Source organism: Anser cygnoides, chromosome 8 (assembly GCF_040182565.1).
Source record: "Anser cygnoides isolate HZ-2024a breed goose chromosome 8, Taihu_goose_T2T_genome, whole genome shotgun sequence".
Lineage (NCBI taxonomy): Eukaryota > Metazoa > Chordata > Aves > Anseriformes > Anatidae > Anser > Anser cygnoides.
This window is the reverse complement of record NC_089880.1, coordinates 30,232,720-30,257,430: the sequence shown is the minus strand read 5'-3', so window position 1 is coordinate 30,257,430 and position 24,711 is coordinate 30,232,720. Positions and strand designations below refer to the sequence as shown.

Genomic DNA, 24,711 nt, shown 5'->3' with positions numbered 1-24,711 from the left:
CAAGAGTTACCGGATAAAACAAAGAAAATCCATGCTGCAATGTTATTCTTTGTTCACATGTTGTTATTGCTGTATAGGCAGGTCAGTATAATCGCTAATACATGTATGCTTCTTGATATACCCTAAATGATAACCAGGGAGCACAAATCAGCAAAGCCACGAGGAATTCAACAGCATGAAGGGCTTATCATGATAAACTTACATTAGAGTATGTACATGTGTACATGTATAGATGTGCACAGTGATTGAAATGAGAAATACTGATTTTGAGTGTTTCATGCTTCTGGACTATTTTAGCTTTAGTAGTACCAATCAGCTTTCCATATGACAAAACTGAATATTTATTAGCTATGCCATTATTTTTAATCTCATTTGCAATGAGATCTATGGTGAGGATTCCATTAGTTCTTAATTGACAGAAATGTTAACAACGTTTCAAAATTCTCATTTTTTTCTACTGCACAAGTTACCTGAGCGATTTCAGCTGTTCCTCTGAAAATGGAGCACAGGTGTGAAAGAAAAGTTTTCAGTGAAAAAATGATGTTGGGTTAAAAACCTTTAAAGTAACAAAATGTCCAGTTCAAGCCTGGTCCTGGTATCTTTAATAAATTATCTTTTAAGTTATGGTAAAGAAAATAAAGTTCTATGTACGGAAATACGGATTGACAGCTGGATAACAGAACTAGAAAATAATATTCTGAAAAATGTCTGAAGGGTCTGCTTTAACTGTCATATTCAAACCCAGCAGTTTGCATGTTAGCGCATACATGGAGTCATTTGCAATGGCTTCTTATTTATTAATAAGGCTTTTTTTTTTTTTTTTTTTTGTCAGATATCTCACAAAAGGAAACTTTGGGTCTTGAAGCTGTTTGGACTGAGATACTCAAATTTTGGGTCAAAGTTGGCTCCCAGTCACTCAGGGAGGTAAACCTGGAGATGCTCTGCTTCACTTAATGCAGCGACTCCAGGCTGACGGCAGTGTAAATGCGGAGCAGAATTTGGCCCAGGGTCTCTAGTTCTGTATTGTCACTGAGAATTTTCTCCTAGTATATAACTTTGCTACGTATGTATTTCAATAACCCCGTGCAAAGGAATTTTGCAGTCAATCCCTTATTAAACATATATGATAGTCACATCATATAGGCTTGCTAGAGCAAATAATTTAAAAAAATAATCAGCTTGAAATAAATGTTTATACAAGTAGCACAGCTGCACATATTTGTTACAAATGCAAGACAGAGTACTGAAACTTTTCTATAACTAACCCTTTAGTGCCTGTATGATAGCATCAAATTTAAATAAAAAGTGACAAAATAATGGTCCTTTTTTCAACAAATCTGTTCTTATCATACCTTCAGGCTGCTATACTGGTTAAAGTATTTGCTTTTATATCTATGTAAAATATGTAACTCCTTCTCACACAAATTTACAGCATTTTGGGGAAGTTTTCTGCTCAAATGTCATATTACAATATAGCCAAATTAATGTTTCTGCACTTACTTGATTAAAGCAAAGCATGAGAAAAATAGATTAGGTATCAAAAGATTGCCTAAAAACTGTGGTGACAAATGCAATTATTGTTAAAATGTACAAATCCTGTGGGCTCCATCAAAATAGTTTGAAACATTAATAACTGTCTGCAAGAAAGAAGAATCACGTTCTTCTTTTACCTTGACCTCGTGCTATTTTGGCAAGATAAAATATATTAACCATCCCATCAGCTGGCTAGAGAGAAAAACTAACTGTGATGAGGAAAAACGAATTAAAGGAGCATTAATAAAGATTATCAGTGAAAGAAAATAAGGTCAAAATTAGAAGTCTGCATTTTAAAGCCACCTTTCAAAAATGCAAGCTGCTTTGCCCAACGATAAAATCCATTCATTTTCCTAATCATGCAATCAACCAATCTCCATTATCTTCAGCTAGCTAGCTATAAACATGCTATAGACTGGAGTGAAAGAGGGAGAGTGTGAGGTTGAGAGACAGAGAGAGAGAGAGAGAGAGAGAGAGAAAGAAAGAAAGAGAGATTACTACACCCAGCCTTTTATAAAGCCGTTTCTTTCATTATAACAGGTCTTTTCATCAAAATGACACAGAACCTTTAAATTTGGGCATAATACTCCAGTACAGTACGCAGCTCTAGCTAAAAACTGATTTAGAACCTGCTCCAGAAAGCAAACAAACTCACTCGTTTGACACACAAATTGTTTACGATTCATTAAAAAGCAAAATTGCATATCACAGTGCTGGCAGCTGAGTCCATATGGGTGCAAGGGGTATTCACTCATCTCTTTGTATGCTGGCAGTACCAAACCGAAGTTTAGCACTATGCAGCTGAGATTTTGTGCAGCCAGACGATGCATGAGGTAATTTTAAAAGCTTTATTTGTCTTTAAAACATTAAGATCTGCTCTCTAGCTTACTTTTGATTAAAAGAATGTGGCAAATGTGGTGAGGTTTTGGGGGTGAAAAAAAATGATAGATATCTACTTTTTGTTGTGCATTTTAGATTCACAGACTGTATGAAAAACTGCTTATTGCTCCATCAATAATTGAAACTTTGTATGAAAATTATTTGCAATTAACGCATCTATTGTAAAGATCTTGAATTATTCATTTCAGCTAAAAATAACCTCTCTTTCATCTAGCACAACTTCTACCAAAAAAATGGCTATTTTAGTGGGGTTTTTGTTCTCTTAGAAAATAAATGGTGTGACGTTCAAGTTTAAGGAGAACTTTCTGCAATGTTTAATCTAAACAACAGCATGTGTGGTTATAAAACTGTTTATTTTTAGGCAAGTGCATTACTAAATGTTTCCAGCATTTTTACATATTATATTCACAGTACTAAAACATCTGTGAAATAAATGTGACTGAAATGAAACTTCCTCGGATACTTTCTAAAGGGTGACAATAACTGCCTAATAGCATTTGAGGATACTTATTAAATAATAAACATTGACGTACCTCATCATAAAAGCAGCCGATAGACAATAAAAGAGGAGTGGTAATAAAATACACAAATGGCTTAGAATAAGGCAAAATCACAGCACGATATAAATTGTGTGGTTAAAACAGGCAGTCGAAAACTTTGCTTTGAAAATGATAACTCAGAATCAATAGCCTTATTTACAGGGGTTTAACCAGCTAAAAAAAAAGTCACATGAATAGTCAACAGTTTATGTGCATGCAAATACCCCTTCCCCCTCCAACTTCCCCTGGCAGAAAGTCTAATTGGAAAATCAGTACTATAAGTAAAGTGGTTAGCGTTCCCTATTCCCATTAACCAAAAGCTGCATGTTACATTTCACTGGCAACCGCTGGCAAACCTCTAATAGACGGTTAAAAAATTAAGAGTTTAGACAAAACAAAACTGAAAAACCCGAGCCCAAACACCTTTAAATACAAGCCACATGATATACACAATGGCCACCACCAAGCTGCAGAATAAAAACCTTCCGGATCTCACTTTTAAAAGTCTTTCAAGTCCTCAGAGGTCTTAAACTTTCCAAATGATACCAAAATTGGTCCGGGGCGGCGAGGGGGAGGGAGAGCCCCCGACTTGTTTCAGCGTATCATACAATGAAAGTGATCATGCCTTGTTTTGTAATTCCACTCGCCAGTCCTTTTTTAACTGATATCTATGTGAAACGAGCTGAGGTTCACGGTCCAGTTAGGAGCGGATAATACATTCATTGTCCTGGCAGCAAACTTTTCCTCTCACTGGAAGAATTCACGCTTGCCACAAGAATAATAATTACAGAAAACTCAAAATGCGCTGCTAACGAATTAATCCCTAACGGACAACACGCTAACGAGGGCAGTAATGATTTGAGGACTCTCTTCCTCACAACAGGACTTGCATCTTCTGCCACAATGGGCTATTGTGCATCCTCCCAACTCACTATACCTCTTATAGATTCAAGATGTCAAAGGTTGTCTGGCCCGGCTGACCATGACATGCTAGTTAACTCGTTCTACGGAGCACGTTGGGACTTTAGGGAAACTTTAATTGCGCCCCAAAGCAGCCCGAGCCAGGCTCGGTGGGATCCGTAACACATGGCTCCAGGTCAGCGCAGCCCGGGAACCTGCTCTCACGTAAACAAGCGGAGGGAGAAGTTAGATCGGGGGCTCCGGCGAAAGGCAGCACCTCGCAAACCGCGCTCCCCGCACACGTGATGGTTTTTACACCACGCCACGACCGCACCGTTGCAGGCTTTTTCAGGCACCGGCTCGCTGTGCAGCAGGCTGAACTTTCCACCTCCCCTCTTTACAAAATAGTGCATGGTAAAAAATCACGCACACGGACGCTTGAAAGCAGCAGATAAAGTAAAACAAACTGAGCACCAGGCAGCCGACCGAGACAAGTTACTCTGCACGAGGCTTTTGCAAACTACTTCTTTGCATAGTTTGTGTATTTTTTTTATTTTTTTTTTCCTTCCTTAAGGAGAATTGAGAAAGCTTCCCTGTGGAAACTGTAGTGCACATTAACGGTCTCCTGTTACACAGGGGAAAGCACACAAGTGGGACAAGTGTGAGGCTGCTCCACTGAAGAGTGTGAAAAAAATCAAATGTTAATTTGATAAATGTGAGGTCTGGGACATTTTGTCAAAGAGGGAGGGAAAGTAGAAAAGGGAGAAAAAAAAAAGCAGCCCTGCTGCCAACTCACCATCCACCAAGTTCTGGCCGAGATGTCGTAGCAGAGCTGCCATTTGATGGAGCCGTCGGAGGTTTTCCCTGCCATTATGCTGTCAGCAAGCTTCATCTGATGCTAACTCACGGGAGATAAGACACCTAATTGAGAAAACATTTGCACTGGCATGTTGGGCAACATGTAGCCCGGTCCATACCATATGGAATCATGGGTAAAAAAAAAAAAATCTCCTTGACAATGAACCAATCTCTCACAGACCCAGTGGCAAGGTGAAGTGGAGATGAAAAGTCATCTGCTCCTAGCACTGTCTTCTCCTCTCTCTCTCTCCCTCTCTCTCCCCCTCTCCCTCTCTCTCACTCACTCCTTTTTTTTTTTTTTTTTTTTTTAAATAAGAACCCACTGCTCAACATCAAAGAGAGGCGGTCAAAATTAGGGCTTCATCACTCAGATGATTTTGGTCTGCAAGGTTTTTCTTTCCTTTCCCCTTTTTCCTTTTTTAAGAAGAATAAAGAGATTTAATAGGACAAAGGCAGGTAGTGGACTGCGGAGGGAGATCGCCACAGGCTATTAGCCTAAAATTTCTGCTTGACAGATGGAACTGCTTAGAGACTATCATGCAATGTTTTGATTTTTTTTTTTTTTAAAAAAAAGACTTTCAGTCTGATTCAGTATCTGTTTATCGCAGCTACTTTTCTCATGTACGTGACTGGGCAAAAAAAAAAAAAAGACTGAGCAAAAAGAATTGCACCTTTCTTTTTTCTTTTTCTTTCTTTCATAACTGTGCATATAATTATTTAAGCAATGCAAGAGCAAAACAAAAGTATAAACTGCTTGAGTTTATTTCTCGATTCAGTGAGAGGAGCTTTCTGAAAGAATCAAATGCTCTTTCATTTATTTATTTAATTGATTTAAATAAGAGAGACGTTAAAGTTTTGGCTCTTTGTTCCCTCTTGATTTTAGATACCAGATCTTATTCTTTAAATGAATGACTTTTCATATGAAGGTTCAAATGGCTAAAGTGCTCCCTAAGAGCCAAACAATTTCCTTCTTGTCTTTTTTTTTTTAATATTTTTTTGCCACCGTATTTTAAAAACTTGTTTTTAATGTTACCCTTCCTGACACCATCAGGCAATAATGCCAAAAGCCTCACAGAGGTTTGTTTCTTCCTCTGGGCATCAGTATTCTCCACAGCATTCATAATTTAAATGCAGAATTGACAGATAGCTTGGAAAAAAGACAACTGCAGAATAAATAGTTTTGGAAAGTTATAAAATCCTGGTAATGTTCAATGTTTAGATCCTTCCCTGGAAAAACAGGTAAAAGATAATTGTATATTTTATTATAAACCTCTGTTTCCCACTTCTGCTGGGGCACTGCAAACAGAAGTATTACTTTTAGGACAGCTGAGTATTAAACAGGCAGCAAATGCTTCCCATTTAAGCCGCCCCGCGACGGATGCTCAGCTCTGAGCACCACCACCCCACAACAGGGCACTTCAGTCCGTGCAGCAGCGCCTTCCCTCAAGTGCTCGAAAAAAATGAACTTCTGCACTGGCCACCAGACTCGCCAGGAACATCGCCTGGGTCTGTCGAGCCAGGGGCTGGTAGAGCTCGCTCGCTCACAAACAGCGATACGCTGCGAATCTTTCTGTCGTTTGGATGCAGGAGGAAAACGGATCAAAAATATCCCCTCTATTTTAAACAATATCTATTTCTGCTTGTATCAAAAAGGGAAGCTTGTGGGCGCACAATTCCTCGTTTGATTGTTTTGTGTACTAACAATTGTTTAACTATTTGGCTGCAGCAAAATTGTAATTCCAGGCGGCACAGATTACAAAACCGTCATTCACACAGGACAGAACTAACTTTCATCCAGCCTCAGTAATACTTTCAGATTTCTGTGATGTGCGAGATAAGCAAATGACTTAGGATAAAATACAAAGTGCTGATGTAACACGCAGGGGTTAGTCTTTGTTTTTGCCCCAGCCCTAACCATCTATTGGGACTGCACAAAAAAATATGTCAGTGCATGATCTGCACAACTACTTCACATCCCAGTTTGCTTTTTTATTTTTTTTTCCCCTGGATAGCAGGTACAGTATCACTGCTACTTGCAGTGAAGGGTCGGACTAGCACGGGAAGTGTTAAGTTTTAGTCAGAGTCCAGGAAAAAAAAAAAAAGGGACGCTGTGCCAGGAACTGTCCTTGCACTGGCCGGCCAAAGCGTTTATCGTCTTCTGTTACTTCGGCTTTGCTAACGCTACCTGTCCTCGGCGGGGCTTGCTGCTTCCTGAAAAATCTCCCTGAAAATAATCATACAAAATATAAAGTAAAAACCTGAAGTAACGATCAGCCTTTGAATGGGTGTCAGGTTCGATTTTATGCTGCTGTTTTTGCTGCTGCCTCTCAAAACAAACAACTTGCCCACCCTGCTTATAATTTATTTAGTATTTTATAGCCAGTTGGGCTGCGTATCTTTCCCCTCAAGTTGTGATAAATCTCTGCTCGGTCTATCAGGTTTTCCACTGCCCGATGCAGTTATAGATCCACTGACAAACTTTCTCTTGATTGCTGTATTAACCACTGCTTGGAGAGCACTTAGGTCTTCCTATGGCAATATATTACTTTACTTCAGAATATTAATTATAAACACACTGGATAAACATTTTTTCAGAAGAGCGTACACTTTTCAGCTTATGAATGACAGAAGCATGAAACCATTTCCTTCCTGACAGTACAGCAGTTATGTGCGAAGAAACAAGGAGCGCTGTTGGTTAACTGTGTTTTAAATTCAGCACAATTAGGTGTAGTTAACTTTGCCATTGTTCGTTCTGATGCCGGGGATGGTGGGTTCTTACCCATAGAGCAATTATTCCTTTCATAAGCGGCTGTTGTTAATAGCATTAAAACAAGATTAAATACAACATGTTAAATATTGCAATTATTGTGGAAAATAAAATTATTTGGTGAGCATAATGGGGAGCAAATCAAGCATTTAACATGATCCAGGAAATGCTACTCCAAACAATTGCATTTGTTTTATGCAATTTTTCCCCTTTGATTGCTGACAGATGCCGTTTTGGAAACAAACATCTAAGTAGTTTTCCTTCAATCAGGAAAAAAACCACACACCAGAAAATGGCTACATGTTTTGAATTTAACTCTTGTCAATCAGCATTCTGCACAACACTCCCTGTGAATAGTACTAGGACAAAACGATGCCTTCCAACGACTAATAAGCCACAAAGATGTTTGCTTCTAAATCAGATCTGTTCCGAAGGAAGAAAAAGCTTTCGTGCTGCGTGGACATTCGTGCAGACAGCTGCAAAATCAAAATGCTTGCAATATATGAGTGATACTTCAACTTGGAAATAAGTTAGGTGTCTGTGTTTGTGGGCTACGGGGGAAGAGATTTGTTTTCCGACAGCTTTAGGCCTCAAGCAATGAATTGAAGTACTTGCCAGTTGCTTTCTGACTTCCTACTGGAGAAGTGGCCAACTATCCAAAAATAAATTCGCTTCATTGTCGAGCAGAGTTACCTGCCGCAGCACCCGCAGCACAAGCGTGCCCCTCCGTATCCGCCCTCGGCAGCATGTTTGGTGAGGTCATCGTTGCTATCAAGTGTACGAAACCAGGACGGAATGCTAAAAAAGGCTAATAAAGTATATTAATTCAGATGACTATATCAAGCTGGCATTTTACAGTCTACTGGAAACTGAATGCATGAGAGCATTAGAAATGTTGGCATAGCAGGCGCTTTCTCCAAATGTTGGCTTCTACTGTTCACGTCGGTAAAAGGAGCCCCGCAGAACTGCGTGCAGCTCCCAGCGCTGGGCACATCTCTAGGATCCTGGGGCTCCCTGCTAGAACACCTATTAATTGCACCCTGTCTACTGCTCGTTAACACTTTCTTGATTCCCTTTATCCCCCTTATTTCTTCAATGGCAATTGCTTAGAACCTTTTTGGAAGATTGCAACTGATTAGATCTGTTCCTAATTTGGGAGGCGTTTTCCTTGGGAAGCCTGCACTTAGACGAGTTACGGAGAGGATTTCCTTATCTCGAGCAGTGACAATTAGTTCAAGTGCCACGTGAGAGCAGGCAGTTGATTTTTGGACAGCCTCTGAACTTATGCAAAGTTGCTGACAATGAGTGTGTGTTCTAGCTTTTGGAAATCCTATAATCCTGGCTTCAATCAAGAGGATCTGCTGTTGCTGAAGGCGTAAACAAGGACAGAAGCAGCACGTGACCGCTGCGCCTGCACCTTCAAGAGCTCCTCAGCCAAAATGAGTGCAACAGTAAAGCTTCTGTGGGATACTCAAGGTGACCCACGCATGCTGGATGATGTTGCCAAACCCAGGGAAAGAAGTCCTTTCCCCTTCCATAGGAAAGTTGTCTTGGTCTCTGCATTTTCCCCGTAACTCTGTTGTATGTATTCCTGCCCGTCCCCCTCTCGCTCCTCTGAATTTCTTCTTGCCATCTGCACTCCCCCTTTTGCCTCATCTGAAGCAAGCACCAAGATCCCGCTCCTGACAGAACGGTCTGTCAGCACGGACACCCTGACATCACAGACAGGGCTGGGACTTTGCGTCTGAAAGAAACAGGAGGAGCAGATAAAAGGACTTAAGGGGAAGGAACGGCACACAAACTTTACAAAAAATGTAAAAATTCTTCTCTATCAACCCAAAATGTAAAGGAACATAAGCCAGATTTATTTGGAAGTTGAAATATACCCAACTATTTCCTAATGTGTGGCCATAAATCAACACAACAGTCCAACACATCCTTCACCTGAGACAGGTACCAGCCCTAGAAGCATGCACTCCGCGGCCCCAATGCCTGTGACAGCCAGCCAGGTCTCCTGAGAAGGGTTAGGGGGGACAAATCTGGAAAAAAAGCTTAATGCTCATACCTGGGAAAGGCTTTCAGAGGGAAAGGAGGACTTCTGCCCTGGAAATATCTAAAAGATCTAAGTAAATGCAAATTCACAGAAATGAAAATAAAAGCATTAATCTAAACTACAAACTCTGTTTTGATGCAGCTGCATCAAAGGTAACATTACCCCCTGAGGAGGGCATGCAGGACGTACCCTGAAAATATTCTTATCAGGTAAATGGGGTTGGAATGTCACCTTACTACTGTTTTCCTTTCTCTTCCTAGAATGAAATATTAACAAAAGTAACTAACCGTTATTTCTATTGCTAACTTTTTTTTTTTTGTATAAAAAATGGTAATGTTTAGAAGCCCAGCCTTTCCTTTATTATTTGAAATATATTATTTTAACTCTGACATTAGAGGGCATGCAGAAGATGCTGCTTTCCACCATCTCCAGAGCCACTGCAAAACTCTAATAGTAAGATTCATAACTTGTAGGAGAGGAGCTCAAGAAAACTAAAAGGTTAATATATTCTAACTAGATGTTGGGTATAGAATGTCAGATCTGTCAAATTTCATTACAGTTTGCTGCTCAATGAAAAAGATTTGATTTCTTTTGCCACTGTCCTACTATGTTCAAGTCACACAGTGCCAGCAGCAACCAGCCAACGACCACAGGCTGGCACTGAGCGGGCCCGAGTGGGAAGCCAGCCGCAAGGACCATCTGTTTCCGATTTCTAGCGAAGCCAAGATGTGCAGTGAAGTGCATTCCATTCACCCAGCCAGCCTTCTCCCTGCTCAAGTTATTAGTGTTACAAGTGAAATTATCTTTTCCAAACAGCGGGGGAGCTATAATCCTTATGGAACAAGACTTAAAAAAAAAAAAAAAAAAGGAAAAAAAGGGGGAGAAAAAATAGGACAGAAAAATGGTCCCCCCTACACCCTCCCTTCCCAGTTCAAACATCTTTTGTTAAAGTTGTTGATGACAGTTTGGAAATTTAATTGCCATATTCATGAGTTTCATCATTTTAACGGATATTTCATTAGGAACTATATCCTCTAACGCAAGAACGTGTGCTTCAGTTCATGGGATCTAATGCAATAACCCATTCAAATATATTTAGAGCGCTATTTATGAATAAAGTTAAAAATGACAAGATGAATGCTCATTTAAGTCTCCCTAACATTAAGTGCCTTGAAAAACATTGTAGGTTTTAAAGTATAATTTAAAGTGAGATTGCATAAACAGCGCTAATTACATGCTACTTACATTGTTTCAATATGTAATGCATATGTTTAACCTCTCCAGGAGAGGATTGGTCTTGGCACAGCACAGGGGGGATTTAAGGGTATGCTAAACTGATAACTGTCGAATGAGCCCTGACATAGGATATTGGTCTCCTACTGTTACCTAAATGCCAGGTGAAACCAAAGGATTTATTGAAGGGAGGGTGGAAAGGACACACACACACACACACAAAGACAACACAATGAGGTGAAACTGAGAAGTTTATTTTCAAAGGGGGAAACATTTATCCTTTGACACCATTCCATTCCAGTGACTTTATTTCTAATATACCATGAGATTAATGATGTGGCTACTGTCACTGTGTCTGATGAACACTGGCAGAGCTCTGGAGCAGTTGCTCCCTCTACAATTATTGGACTTATTTGTAAAGTGGCATATATAAGACAAACTTGCTCCCTGTGCCAGCCAATTGGAAAAAATCTTATTCAGAAGTACAGAATTTTGGTTTTCTTCTACTGCACTCTATATATAATACACAGTTGATTTAATATTTTCTGTTTTTTTTTTTTAAGTTAACAGTTGTTTGACAGTGTTTTCATGTCATATAATAATCTCAGTATGACTCCTATGAAAAATCCAGTCATAAATAAAGTAGTAAATTTTCACTAGGACAGAGATTCCCAACATGCCAGAGGGGAGTCAATATTTAAGCCTTTGCTAAGGGATGGCATAATTGAGCATTGCCCTGAGTGGCTGATACCACACATTAAGAATAACTGTTGAGTCACCTGAAAACTAATTCTCATTCAGCCCCACTTTAGGTTTTATCTTTACTCGGTGTCTTCAGTGATCCATGGACACTGGCTGCTGTTGCAGGAGGACGTTACTTGAGCTGTGGCTAAATTGGTACTAACACAAATCATAACCTCATTCTCAATTGTCTCTCTGCATATACAGAAACATCTAAAGCTGCATACATTGCCTGTATTTAAGATGTCCTGATGTACTAGAACTAAAACGTATTTTCTCCACGCAAGCTTGCTTCCATGTAGATAAAGAAGGAAGTGGAATAGGGATGCAGAAGAGTCCAAACACCACAAGAAGTAACTGTGGGGCTCCTACAGACAATTTCTATTTTAGAGGTCTGCAGGGTATTGTAAGAGAGGCTACTAGCAAGCAAAAATCATCAGGCTCAGCACATTTCCATAGTCAGCTTGGTCAGGCTTAGGAGGCTGAGTACTGATACCTACTGCACAGACAACTTGGGTGGACTGTTTGGTAGTCCAGGCATAGGCAGGCCTCGTGTCACTCCTCCTTTTGAGTTTGTAGGTATTACAGAAACCTACAAACTCAACATTACATGAAGTAATGCCTAAAGTATGCCTAAATGTCTCAAGTAGATTGAGAACTACCTTTGGATTCAAAGACCGCAGTGTCATATGCCACAGGAAGCTTTTCTCTCTCTGAAACCATGCTCTGATTTTCACTTATTCTTCCAGTTTCTGATAACTAGTTGCTGCAAGTGGCTCACAGTAGAAAGGAAGACTTTAGTATTAATCAAGAGTGATAGACAAGTGCCCAAAGTCTAACTGGAAATGGCTTTCTTTCATAGGACCTGCTGAGTCCACCAGTGCTGATGGATTCACAGGCAGCAGTGCTAAATCAGTGCCTTTTATGATCTACAACTACATGAAAGGCTGTGACTACTCCTTCCTAATGAGAGACTTCTGTAATGCTTTCTGCTTAGGGCTATTCTTGAGGAATAAGGAATCCAAGACAGATGTGGCAGTGACCATCATATTAATCTCGAAGACCAAATCCCTCAAAGCAAAGGAAATATGAACAATTAAAACAATAAATACACTGAATCATATGGATTTCCAGTGCCCTCAGTACTAACAACAGCTCCACACACACTTTGCAATTTTAGTCCATGAATAAGTAAATCCTCTTCAGTCTTTTTAACAAGATTAAAATGCTACTACTATTAAAACCACCCTTGTTTGCTGGTTCACATGTCTATTTAAATACCTGCCTATTCCTCAGCTTCACCTCTTGAGGTGTCAGACTTGTCCTCCTGACAATACGGCTGAATGGCAGCCAGCGGGCTGAACAGCACACCTGGAAAACTGTGGGGAAGGACTGAGCTGCATGGAAGCAAATTTTACAAGTGAACCTGATATAATGCATTAAAGTGCATCTGGATTACTGAACATTTTACAGCAAGATAACACTTTGGTGATGCTAAGATAAATGTACGCTCTTGTGTAATCCATGCCACTGAGCATCACATCCTGGAAGGCAAATCTCTGTACATAGTTTATTCAAAAGACATCACTATAAACATCCTTTTTTCTGTTAACTGGTCATACAAAGGAATTTCGGAGATTAAGTCTGCAACACTTGTCTGTCTTTGTGAGGTTCCTTTTTTTTTTTTTGTTTTTAATCTTTCGAAAAATATCCACAGCAGTTGTAGCTCATCAAAAATAAATAGTTCCATAAAGAAGGGGGGGAAGTTTCAGCTAATCAAACTGATAGTTGTTCATGAGCTTAGAACTAAAGAAAGAAAGAAAGTGTATTACTTCAGATTTAGAAGATCAAATTTAGTTCAAAACATGGTGCACTGCTAGCAAAGAGGAGACTATACAGAAATTCTCTGACGGGGATCCACATTTAAGGGGAGGGCATGTTCTGTGCACGAAGGCTCCTTTAGGGCGGTGACAGACAGGGCCAGGAAGCTCCCCGGAGGCACTAACAAATAACTTGCACCCTATGTTCAGCCTAAACATGGCCCTTCTGGCCATGTCCTCCTGTATGCCTGCGGGTAAAACAGAGGGGGTGGCCCTTATGCCACCATGTCACCCGTCTCTCCCAGCCTTCTGCCAGCTCTGAAGTGGCAGGAGTTCACAGGAACCCAGAAATCACTCGGGGCGCTACGCTTTTACCTTCATAAGGTATGGAATGACTGTGAACTTGACTCTGTGCCGTGGATCAGCCGTGCTCAGTGCTGAAAAGCTGAGGAATGGTTTCAAAGCAGGCTTTGAAGCCTACTCAGTAGGAATGGCTGGAATGTGCGTCTGCGTTACCAGCGGGCTGCTCTGGTACTGCGAGGAAAAACACAAAGCTGAGTCACAGCAGACGACAATGCTGCTGACAAAATGTTTTAAACTGCAAGCTAAAACAACAATGGGATTATTTATGGACTGCAACTCTTATTTTAATGTCAATAAATGTACTGGATAAATTCCCCTTCATTAGCTGGAAACCTCAGAAGGAAACAGAAATATTCTGGTAAACCACAAACTTGTTCTTAGCAAATACATGGCTACATTTCCACTTCAGAGGCATATCCAGACTGTTTCTTCACTGGGACAATAAATCTCGGGGAGTGAAAAACAGAGTCTATAAATGCAAGAGCTACAAAGTAAGGGTGTGACACACACACGGCCCTCAAGGCTCCAGAGGATGACAGCGGAAAGCAATGAGAGCAGCTTTTTTTTATCCTTTACTCTCTTTTTTTTTTTTAATTTTACTGAATGGAAAACATGTCTTCTGAGCTCTACCATTCAGCTCTTAAACCAAATGGCTGGAACAAGCTCTCTGCACTCCAGGAGGTGTTTGCTGTCTTATCAACTGGGCTGCAGGCATCCCAGAGAGAGCAAGTCGTTTTGATGGCTTTGTGCAGGGGGTGGGAGGGGGACGGAGCAGCTCAGCCACGTCCTGCTGCACCTCCCTGACTTCTGAGATGCAGAAGGTGCAAGCCTTTCTTCTGCATAGCTGGCTCCAAAGATATTATGCATCAGTGATGCAATGCTGAATGCAGGACAGTCTAGTCCTTCACCTTCCTACCTTGCCACTGCTGGATGCTTTGTAGAGAAAGAGGGAGAGGACTTGGGTTTGCCACTGGGGCTCTCCCATCTTGGGAGAAACCCCAGCAGAAAGCTGTGGTCAGCTTCTGCTTCCTTGGGGCTGATTTGGAAAGAGATGAACAAGACAAAACATCTTGCCAAGTAACAGTGATGGCTCCCAGCCTTTCTTGAAGGAATTGGCTCATCTCAGGCTGGGGAGCCTGGAAATCAGAGCCAGTGATTGCTTTCTCCCTCTGCTCCTCAGCACTAATTCTTCTTTGCTTTCCCCCTTTCTAAATCTGTGGTTCCGTATCTTAACCTGCACCTAATGGCTTGCAAGCCATTTCCAGAATTGAAAATGTGGTACACTCTTATCTGTGCAGCATTTTGCTTATTTATAGCATCACACTAATGACACTTTAGATTTTCTTCAGAGTTTTTTTCTTATCGTAAGGATGAGACACAAACAATTGTGCCTGTGTCTAAGTACATTCTCTGCCCCTTGATTCAATTTATTTCAGATGCTGTGTCCTCGGGAAGGGGGACTGACGACCAATAAATCAGGTGTTTCCTCCTGCAGTGTAAGTCACCTACTGTGATCAATAAGAAGCAGAAGAAAGAAGTTCTCTTGTTTGCATGAGGTAATACAGACAAATAGCCACATGTATGAGCTAAGAGCATATTTCAAGCCCTATTCTTGGCAAACTGGTGAAGTTGCTCAAGAATAGCTCGTTGTGTTTGAGCAAGAATAGAAAACTGTTTGCTGAGAAGGGATACAGGGGTAAAAATACTGCTCACACCCGAAAGTAAAATGGGGAATTCAGTCCTCGTTGGCTTTCTGCTGAGCCTCTGGGTCAAAATCTCTAGTGCAGTACTCCCATGTCAGAGAGCCCAGATTTCTCACAACCCAGCAGCAAGGAACCTGATGCCCAGCTGAGCAGGGACCAGAAAAGATACCTGGGGACAGCGCTGGAGCTTTGCTGGCCCTGCCCGTTAGTGCTGGCTTGTATGGGATGTGCTCTCCCCCCTGCACAACCTTCCCTGCTTCCCACCTCGAGCGAGGACATTGCGGTGTCCCTGAGCACCCTGAGGCGATGCGAAACCCGTCACGGCATGGGTTTATTTTTCACTGGACGAAATTATTCTAAGTCTCTGTAGATAGGCAGATATCAAGGAAGCCTGCACAAAATGCAAAGAGCTACAAATATAGTCATGTGTAAACGTTTACACAAAATATTGCTTCAGTAATAATTAAAAAAAAAATAAATCTTAGGCCTCAGTATACAAGAGCTGAACCTGTCAGCTGTGCACAAGTCAACGGGGACCACGCTTCCTTTCCCCTCCTTTCTTCCCACAAAACCTCAGCCAGACTTGGCTGAAACCTGCTTTGTCACTCAGTTTTGCCAAATATTTACCTACAGATGGGCCAGACTTGCTTCTGGGTGCTTACCTGGAGCAGAGCTTTTGTGACCATAACATGAGGACTCAACACAAGTAAATGGCATAACACTATCTTTATACGAAAAGAAGCAAAGCCTACAAATTACAGACACTTTTCATTAACAGGGCAAATCCCAACTCTTGAAAGGGGAGCAGTGAGAACTGCAACAGTACAAGTGGGAACAGTAGGAAGTGAGGGGAGAATCATTCATCAAAGGATGGGAAAAAGCCTCTACTTTTTTTTTAATCTTCATGACCTATTTTTTAAGGTTCACCAAGCTCGTGCAAGTTCACAGGTTCCAGTGATGTAGGTCAAAGAACAGGTATGCTTTTATAACTGCAGAGAAGCTCACCGCAAGTACTGCAGGACGACTAGTCCTCCTAAGGCTACCCACAGCCACAAACAGCTCCCTAATACGTGGCACAAACACGCAGACACACAGCCACAGCCTTTGATTTAGAAGTTTATGTAAAGCTCGTACTGAGTCAGGCTCCCAAACATGCAGTATTTGAATACCTTCCAGAATGAGCTGCTTTGCCCCTCGTTCTGCTTTTGTAGAGATCTCTAGCAGCACCTCCATGCTTTTATTCACTCTCAGTCAGGAGTGGATATTATTTTGCCTAGAGCACCTCACTTTAGCCTAAAAAAAAATCCAAACCAAACCAGAATCAGGGTCCTTCTAGTAACTGCTTCACCTGAGAATATAGCCATCACCTTCCTAAAGGGAAGCAGCGTTAGCTCGAGCTTGTCTGTGCTTCTGCTGGAAGACCAGGGCTCCGGTGGATAATCTGAAAGATTACTCCACAGTGGATTAACCCTGACAACACTTACCAAAAATGTCACACCACAAATATGAGCCAGGAATATGTTCCTGGGAAAGCCGCCTGGACCGGTGTAAAATTAGAGAGAATTGGGACACATTACGTAGCATACAATGCAAACACTTCATAGTCTGTGAAAATATGTCGCTATAGCTGCCTTTACATTAAATTAAACCAAATAAAGAACTTAAGAAAACTAAATGCAGTCATCGTCCCTCCTCCCCCCAGCCTCTGATGGCATTATACCTGCAGCCCCGTGGGACCCCGGTGGGACAGGACTCTCGTGCTGTCCCCGTGTACCTCTCCCAATGCCTCACTTAGAGCATTAGTGTGTTGCTGTGTGTTGGGGATGAAAATGAAGGGATGGGACATTTGCACCTCCCATCCTCTCTTCAGCACACATTCCCTTCTTTTCCCCTTTCTGCACTGCATCACTTCTCAGCCCTGCCTTCCAGCAGCTCGTATTATTTGGGGTAGGGATCTTACTAACTACTTACACTGCACCTAACAAAATAGGGCCATGAGTGCGGATGGGGTTTCCGGAAAATTTCATAAGATGATTTTTACGCTAAATAAATACCTACAGAAAAGATACTGGTAAAACCTGTCCTTTTCTAAGATTCAGTAACAAATCAACTATTTGGTGCATAATAGGCAATTCATTTTCCTGTGCATTTACTCTGCTCTATTTAAAACATAAAGCACTTAAGGATATTTGGAGTATGCAAGAGACTATTACAAAATCAATTTCTATTCTGCTTTATAACTCAGCCACTTAGAGCCTTAATTTCCTACAATTCACCTTCTTACATTCCGACCCATTAAAAGTGGGACCAGCTTCCTCCCGAACTTAACCATGTGCTCCGTAGAGCGAAACTATCGGGGCCATCACCTCCACTTGCACGTTGCCTACATCTGTGCACTTACAGCATCAGTTCAGGTTGTCTGCACTTGTTTGGGAACCGGCTGCCTCTCTTGCCAAGGCTCGAAGGAGGGAGCTTTGGTTTCACCGAGGGATCTTCCGTTACGCTTTACAAATAAACAAACACCGGGGTACCTGGCAGGAAGGCACAGCCCTTCGGTGAGCGGGGCTCAGTCTCAGCAGAGGGCAAACGAGGCAGCATCGTTTTCACTCCAGCACAAAGTGTCTATTCTTGACTACTTGACCAAAGGAAGCAAAAGCAGAGGGACGACCAGCAAAGCACATCTGCAGGGCTGTATTTCACAGGAAGCAGCGCAGCTCCTCTCCAGATAAGTTTCACCAAAGAACAAAGGCGGATTTTGTTCGGTGCTTCAAGAATGATGCATTGAACCTGGACCTTGCTTTTCAGTCCCTGAAAACAAGGCCTACGGAGTGAAACCTAACTTCTCCCTCTCCCTTCTGCGAATTAGCTGCATGATTTTTAAATTAGCCCTCTGCTTCCCGTATGAAAAAATCTGAAAATACACACACTAATCTCCAACCAAGTTTCTATGTTTTACTTATTGATTTTGCAGACTACACATAAGTTAGTGCACCTGAAATAAATGTCAGAGAAACAACAGCTAGGCCAGTTATGCAAAGCTTAGCCTCCAAGGCTCAGCTGCTTTCAACTTTAAGAAACAAAACATTTATGACTGAGAATAAGACACACGGGGTAATAATAAATTAGCAGGCAGTATCATCACTGATTGTAAAAATATTTTGAGCTTACATCTTCCACATACATCATAACCTCAGAGGCATACTTCCCACTACAATTGGTTTTCCAGTAGCTCAATGATGTGTGTTTTTGAATGATAAAAGCAGCATTGGGTGTAGTGGGAGCAAAAGCCATGATCATATTAACAGCAAACAGCAGAGCACCCATTACCTCTTGTCCTGGTGTTTTTTGTTTGATTGTTTGTTTGTTTTTGTTTGTTTGTTTTAGCTTGAGCAGCATATTCCAGTAAATGCAGAAGACACACTGTCAAGTACTTCTTTATAGTTTAATCTTTTTTTTTCCCCTTTTTAATCTCCATTGCTTGCAATGTCCTTGCCCTCTTTACAAGCTGCAGCCTAATATTCCCTTCTGTCAGTTTTGTACCTTTTCTCTCAGCAAAGAATGACTGGGGATGAAAAACAAAAAAACCACCACCACCACCAACAAAAACCCTCAAAACTTCTGGCCCTCTCTAAGGTAAGAATAAAAGATAAAGCTTAAAATATGGAGTTTTGTATCAAAATGTAAAGGAACTGATAAGTTTGAAGGAAGATCATCTGTACTACTCCTCACCATTGCTCATTTTCACTATGCTCAGCTCTGCAAAAAACAGTGGAGCATTTTACAGCAAACAATAGCTTACAGTAAGTGCAGCCTGGGAGATCTCTGCTCTTTGTACTTGTCACATCTCCAACGATTCTTCCAGCATTTTGGGAGCAGAGGCTGTGAGATGTGATGAGTACAAGGCAGCAGAGGGCTGGGGGAGCTCCCTGGACCTGGGCATTATCACTACAGCAGCCTGGTGATGCCCATTTGATAATCTCCCCTCGGTGGCTGCCTGCCTGGACCACGGACTGGAGGGTGAATGCTGCTTGTTTTGCTTGAGGCAGATGTGATCACCTGCGGGGCCGTCTTCGGGAAGGAGAAAACATCCAGAGCCCCCAGATTTGTAGATTGGAAGATGCTATTTCATTTTTTTTTCTCTAATTCCACTGTAGAAACTGTCTCTTGGTGGTTACTGATGGAAATTTTCCTCTGGTTTCAAGACCTATAAGAAAGATCTTCTTTCTGGTAACTTAAAATCGAATTTCTGCAGGCTGCTAGTTAACCATTTTGCACTTGGCATGTGCTGTACATCATACAGGAGCTCTCCTTATGCTTTAGTCAGCATATTGCTTCAGCATCGCAGTCAGCGTTGCACGTTTCTGTACATAACCTGCCATTTGCATTAGCTGCGGGACTGAATTTGATTTAATCTCTTTCTCCCCTCATGTATTGCGACTCTAAAAGAAACAGCAACACAAGGAAAAAGATCTCACCTCCCGAGCTCCCCTCCCAGCCCCCAGACAACACAAGCGCTCCGAGAGCTAACTGGATGGCATCGCAGCCAGCAACTACTCTCCAGCAGTACCCGGCGACACTCTAGTACAGTAAGCATTTGGGTCACCAGATGCCGCCGTGGCAGTGAGAAAAGCTTTTGCCTGCATCTTCCCCAGCCTTCCCCATAAACTCCTCTGAACTTCTTCCCTCTCCTACCCTACTGCAGGGCAGCGGATCAGCTCTGCAGCTCACCACCAGCAGCCCCCAGGGCGATTTCTCCAACCCAGCCTCTGATCTACGTGAAGCCAGTCACCGGAGGATCCCAGCCTGGTATGCACAGCCCGGCTACCAACTCCAGCACTGCAAACCAGCCAACCAGCCTGAGCTGGCAACTGAAATGACTCTTTTGACAAAGGAGCAGAACCCTGCTATCCATGGTAAACTAGCACAGGCAGCTCCACACCTACGGGCAGGAGGAAATCCCTGCCTGATACCGGGAAATCCCGAGGCTGGTGTCCACCACCTCACAGGGATTATTTTGTAAAGCAGTATGTTCCAACCTGGGGGTCATGGCCCACAGTAACTTCTTTATTATGTTTCTTGCTGCCTGCTTCTTTCTGCAATGAATCTACCCCACAAATCTGACATTCAGGCACCTACTCCTATGTGTAGAAGCAAGCAATAAAACAGGGCAACAGACATAATGAACAAACATCCAGAAGCTAGCCTGGTTTTCAGATGGCAGCAGTGCACAAAGATGGTCTTGGGAAAAAAAGATGAATGTATCCTCCCTTGGAGAGGACAGCATGCTCAGTGGAGAGAGGCTCTCCACCCAATATTTAGTACCGCAACCCGAGTATGTTTCCCGTGGTATTTCCTGGCAGAGGCCATCCAAGATGTGACCAGTCTGTGGGAAAGTGAGAGCAGGGCGGGATTTGGATTTTAATGGGGCTGGGGGTCTGCACACCTGCCACAGCATCAGCTGAGACATGGCTGCAGTGCATGCCACAGGGCCAGCTGATGCTGCTGAAGGCAGAGGCCAAGTGCAATGACGAGTCCTCTGCAGACATCCTTCTTTAATTACTGTGCTTTCAGCCTCCTGCTCCTTCTCCACCCTTCTTAGCTCCCTGGAACACAAAAAGGGATAAAGAGTGGAACAGCAACTGGCTGTCAATTGACTCTGGAGGGAATCTGGACAGAGAGGAAGGAAAATCTGCTCTGAGATGGCACTTTTGGTCCCCTCTGACCACCACAGCAGCCTAAGCAAAGCCACCTCCCCCTGCTCCCTCCTCTCCCCTTGGAAATCCCAGCAGGGACAGGGACAGCAGCCCGCAGCCGGGAGGGGACAGAAACGCCTCCTGCCAGCTGCAGCAGACCCAGCTGCAGCAGACGACACGTGCTGCTGGACAGGGACCTGCTGGGAGATGCGCCGGGAGCAGCTGGGGCCGGATCCTGTCTGCTCCCCAAATACCCTCCAACACTGCCCTGAAGTTCACTGCGCTCAGGCCAGCTGGTAACAGAGCAGAATGTAATGTATTGTGTCCAGCAATAAACAAAATATTACGTGCACTTTTGATGCTATAAAACCTTTTAAAAGACTTTTAAACCTTTCACCGTGGGACATAATGAAGCCTGTATTGCTATCTGCAGCGGACCTGGCCTTCGAACACATAATTAAGCAGTCACAAATTGCAAAATTGGTTTGTTTGGTTCCCCCACTATGCAAACACTTAAAAGCTTTCTCATTTGTCAGTTGTTCTGTTGTAATTGACAGGCTATGGGCAACAATTACGCAACTTTGAAGCTTGAAGACCTCATCCATGTCTTATCACGATTTCCGAAACACCAAATATTTTACTCTGTACGTTCTCTATGGGTTCAGTTGCTGCACGCACACAGGTGACAGAGCAGCTACCACTTGAAATGAAAGATTTAAAGCTCACTAAGCATAAAGAATCTCCCTCTCATTATGAGGCAGAGAGAGGATTACGCTTTCTATAGCTGACTGTACCATCTCTAACCACTGGAAGACTTCAGAAGCACCAGCATATGCTGAACGGCTTGCTGCATTCTGTAGCCCTAATAGTATGGACACGGATACGTGTCCCGGAGACCAGAAACACCATATGCTCTAGCAAGCAAGTGCTGGGTCTTCTGCGCTGTCTCATGTACTCCTCCTATTCCTCAGACCACCCAGCGCACTGAATATCCAACACATTTACACGTAAGCAAGGAATATGCTATTGTATGTACCTTATACTCATAAGAAATTTTCTTCAGTGCTTATGTGAAGTACAAAAAAATAAATAGATGCAGGAGATTGTGTGTAAATCATTTAAATCAATTCCCTTCAAGACTTCCAGCAGTAGCTTTTTGGCACTACCCATCAGACCAAGAATGTTTCCAGCACAATTGTTATTGCTGAAGCTTCTGTTCTTTATGCAAAAATCCTAGATTACTGGGATGAAAACAGAACTAGATCAAAAATAACTGAGGGAAGAAGACAACTGAAAGGCAGACATTCGTTCACAGGTTTTTCTAACTATCATCTAGCAGCTATTTAACTCATAAGGGCCAATAGGCCAGTTCAAAATATATGCTACGTTTAATGGCAAGTAGAAATCTTTCTATCCAAACTGCAGCTTTTAAATCCCCACTCTGAACAAGGGTCTACATAAAACACCAAACATCTTGGAGGATCACCAGGAAGAACATAAGGAAGATACGATACTCCTATGTGCTTTTGTGGGTGATGGGGAGAACCACAGTCTGCTCTTTTAAGAGTAGAGAGACCGCTCCCAATCTGGATTTGTACCGATTTTCCAGCAGGAATCCCAATGTGCCAAAGAGCAAAGGTCCAGACTGACTAACGTCTGGGAAGAAGAAACATCTCAGCTTTGACTACCCTGTGCCACATTTTGTTTCACCAGCACAGCTCACAGAGTTCAAACAAAGAGGAGAACTACAGGCAGCAAACAGAACTGCTTGAGGAAGCAAGCAGTGGGACGCCATGCCACAGGGTACTCCAGATGCTACCAGTTTCATTTATTTATTTTTTTTTAAAAAGGTCATTGATGCCAGCATTTGGTAGAAATGCTTTCTTGTACTTGCTAGAACTTGCTTTCCAAATTCAGACTCCCCTCAATCCATTTTTTTCTTCCCCTGCACACTGCCCCCCCCCACATTAAGACACCCACAGGTAGCTTGCATGCTTAGTAGCAAATAAAAAAGCTTTGCTATTAAAAGGATAAAGTCCCAATTCCGCTTCCATCTCTATGGTTACAAGGTCGTGACTCCAAAAGGAGTCAAAATTAGACTTCACTTATACCTGTATAAAAGCATTGGCGTGCGAGAGATGCTTTGGATTTGCACCCAAGTCAAATTTAGCCCCTGAAGTTGACTTTTTGTGGGTTTTAGCGAAGGGATTTGTTAATTTTACACGACTAAACATAGAATTGGAAAACGTTAACTTTCTACCCACTTTTTCCAATATGTAGGTTATTGTAAACATCTATTTGCTCAGTTACTTTAGGCTTTAAATTATCGGCGCTGTGGTTTTGGCAACCATAGCCAGCTTCCTCCAATTAACAACGAACGAGAGGGGATTTCTGTGCATTAAAATACAAATCAATACGGGCAATGTTTTACCAGCTTCTCCTGCTCAGAAATACTGACTATTTATTGCTGGTTTGCACCCAGGCTGATTCTACTGTGGATGCACTGCTGAGTGCAGTGTAATTATGAGACCTCTGCTAAACCCTCTCAGCACACAGTATTAGCACCCTGGAGCTAAAAACTGATGGCAGTGCCCAGACACAGCTCTCAAGGTGCTCTTGGCTGAAGCGCAGCCGAATCCATGTGGCAGCAGCACGAGTGCTCTGCTGCCGTGGCTGCCTTGGTGTCAGCACTTCCGTACAAGCTCTGATTTTCGGGGCATTATATTGACTTGGATAAAGAAATGCACTCGTGAGTGAATGCTGGTGTTTGGAGTTCTGCAGTCTGCCTGTATGCAAACAGCAACACCTCCGTTCACCCCTGAGCACATCGCTACTGCACCACTACCTGTGGTTCTCTGAAGCTACACGCCACTTGCTAACCAAAAGGAAGAGGCTTAGCCTTTTACCGGCTTTATTATTTTAAAAATCACTAAATGAAGTGGTTTTACAGATCTAATCAAGGAATGAGAAGGCTGTTAACAGAAACCCCAAATGTCCAGCAAGTAAAAAAGCTTTAGGGCCTTGCCCTGCCCCTGCTCAGTACTCACACATCCCTTTGTGGTCAAACAGGATCTTGGCTGCCTATGTCAGTGCTTACAGGACCTTGAGGCCAGCATGTCTCTGGCTCCAAGACTTCCACCCAGAACAAGAGTCCTGCAATCCCACAAGGACCACGTTAAACACTTATATCCAGCGGCACCTTTGTGAGGGCTGGGGGACGCATTCAGACTTCTCTGTGCTCTGGGCGAAAGCAAAATGCTGCAGAAAAACACGGTCAGGCTGCTCTGCCTGCCTCCTCCCTGCCCACACAGCATCAGAGCCCCAGCTGCAGGCAGCACACACCACAGGTCATCAGTCTTTGCCCTCCCTGCCAGCCCCAGTTTGTCTTTTTAATGCCCCGTGGCTGTGAGCGAGGTGGGGATGCTGCAGAGGCAATCCCACCCTGCTCTGAAGGCTGACCCCCTGCGCCTGGGCACTTTACCCCTTCTGCTCACCTGGGGGGTTGGCCACGCTTCAGCACACCTCTCAACGAGGTCGCGGGTACTTGGATGGTGTGTGATGCACATCAGCAAACCGAACTCTCAGTAACTAATGGTTCATAAAGACTT

The 24,711-nt window shown here is 42.7% G+C and overlaps 1 protein-coding gene and 1 long non-coding RNA gene across 13 annotated transcripts in view; one reads left to right on the top strand and one right to left on the bottom strand.

Moving 5' to 3' along the window:
* The window catches only part of NFIA (nuclear factor I A), a 351,994-nt gene extending 347,215 nt beyond the window's left edge, over positions 1-4,779 (bottom strand). For 4 of the 10 annotated variants that reach the window (XM_048062026.2, XM_048062030.2, XM_048062033.2 and 1 more), the window contains exon 1: positions 4,669-4,758. In XM_048062026.2, the coding sequence (XP_047917983.2) occupies positions 4,669-4,743 (75 nt within the window). In that variant the 5' untranslated portion in view covers positions 4,744-4,758. Of the gene's footprint in view, positions 1-4,668 lie in introns of all 10 variants that reach the window. The other 6 variants (XM_048062022.2, XM_048062027.2, XM_048062024.2 and 3 more) reach the window with 5 other exon arrangements.
* Positions 1,982-24,448, top strand: LOC136791374 (uncharacterized). 3 transcript variants are annotated; one of them, XR_010833235.1, is made up of 6 exons: positions 1,982-2,366; positions 9,692-9,759; positions 15,144-15,263; positions 18,943-19,043; positions 19,857-19,996; positions 20,113-24,448. It is a non-coding gene; the product is annotated as an uncharacterized lncRNA (long non-coding RNA). The 3 variants fall into 3 exon arrangements; XR_010833234.1 differs by having other exon boundaries at positions 15,144-19,043; XR_010833236.1 differs by having other exon boundaries at positions 7,723-9,759; positions 15,144-19,043.
* Positions 24,449-24,711: the final 263 nt, after the last annotated feature.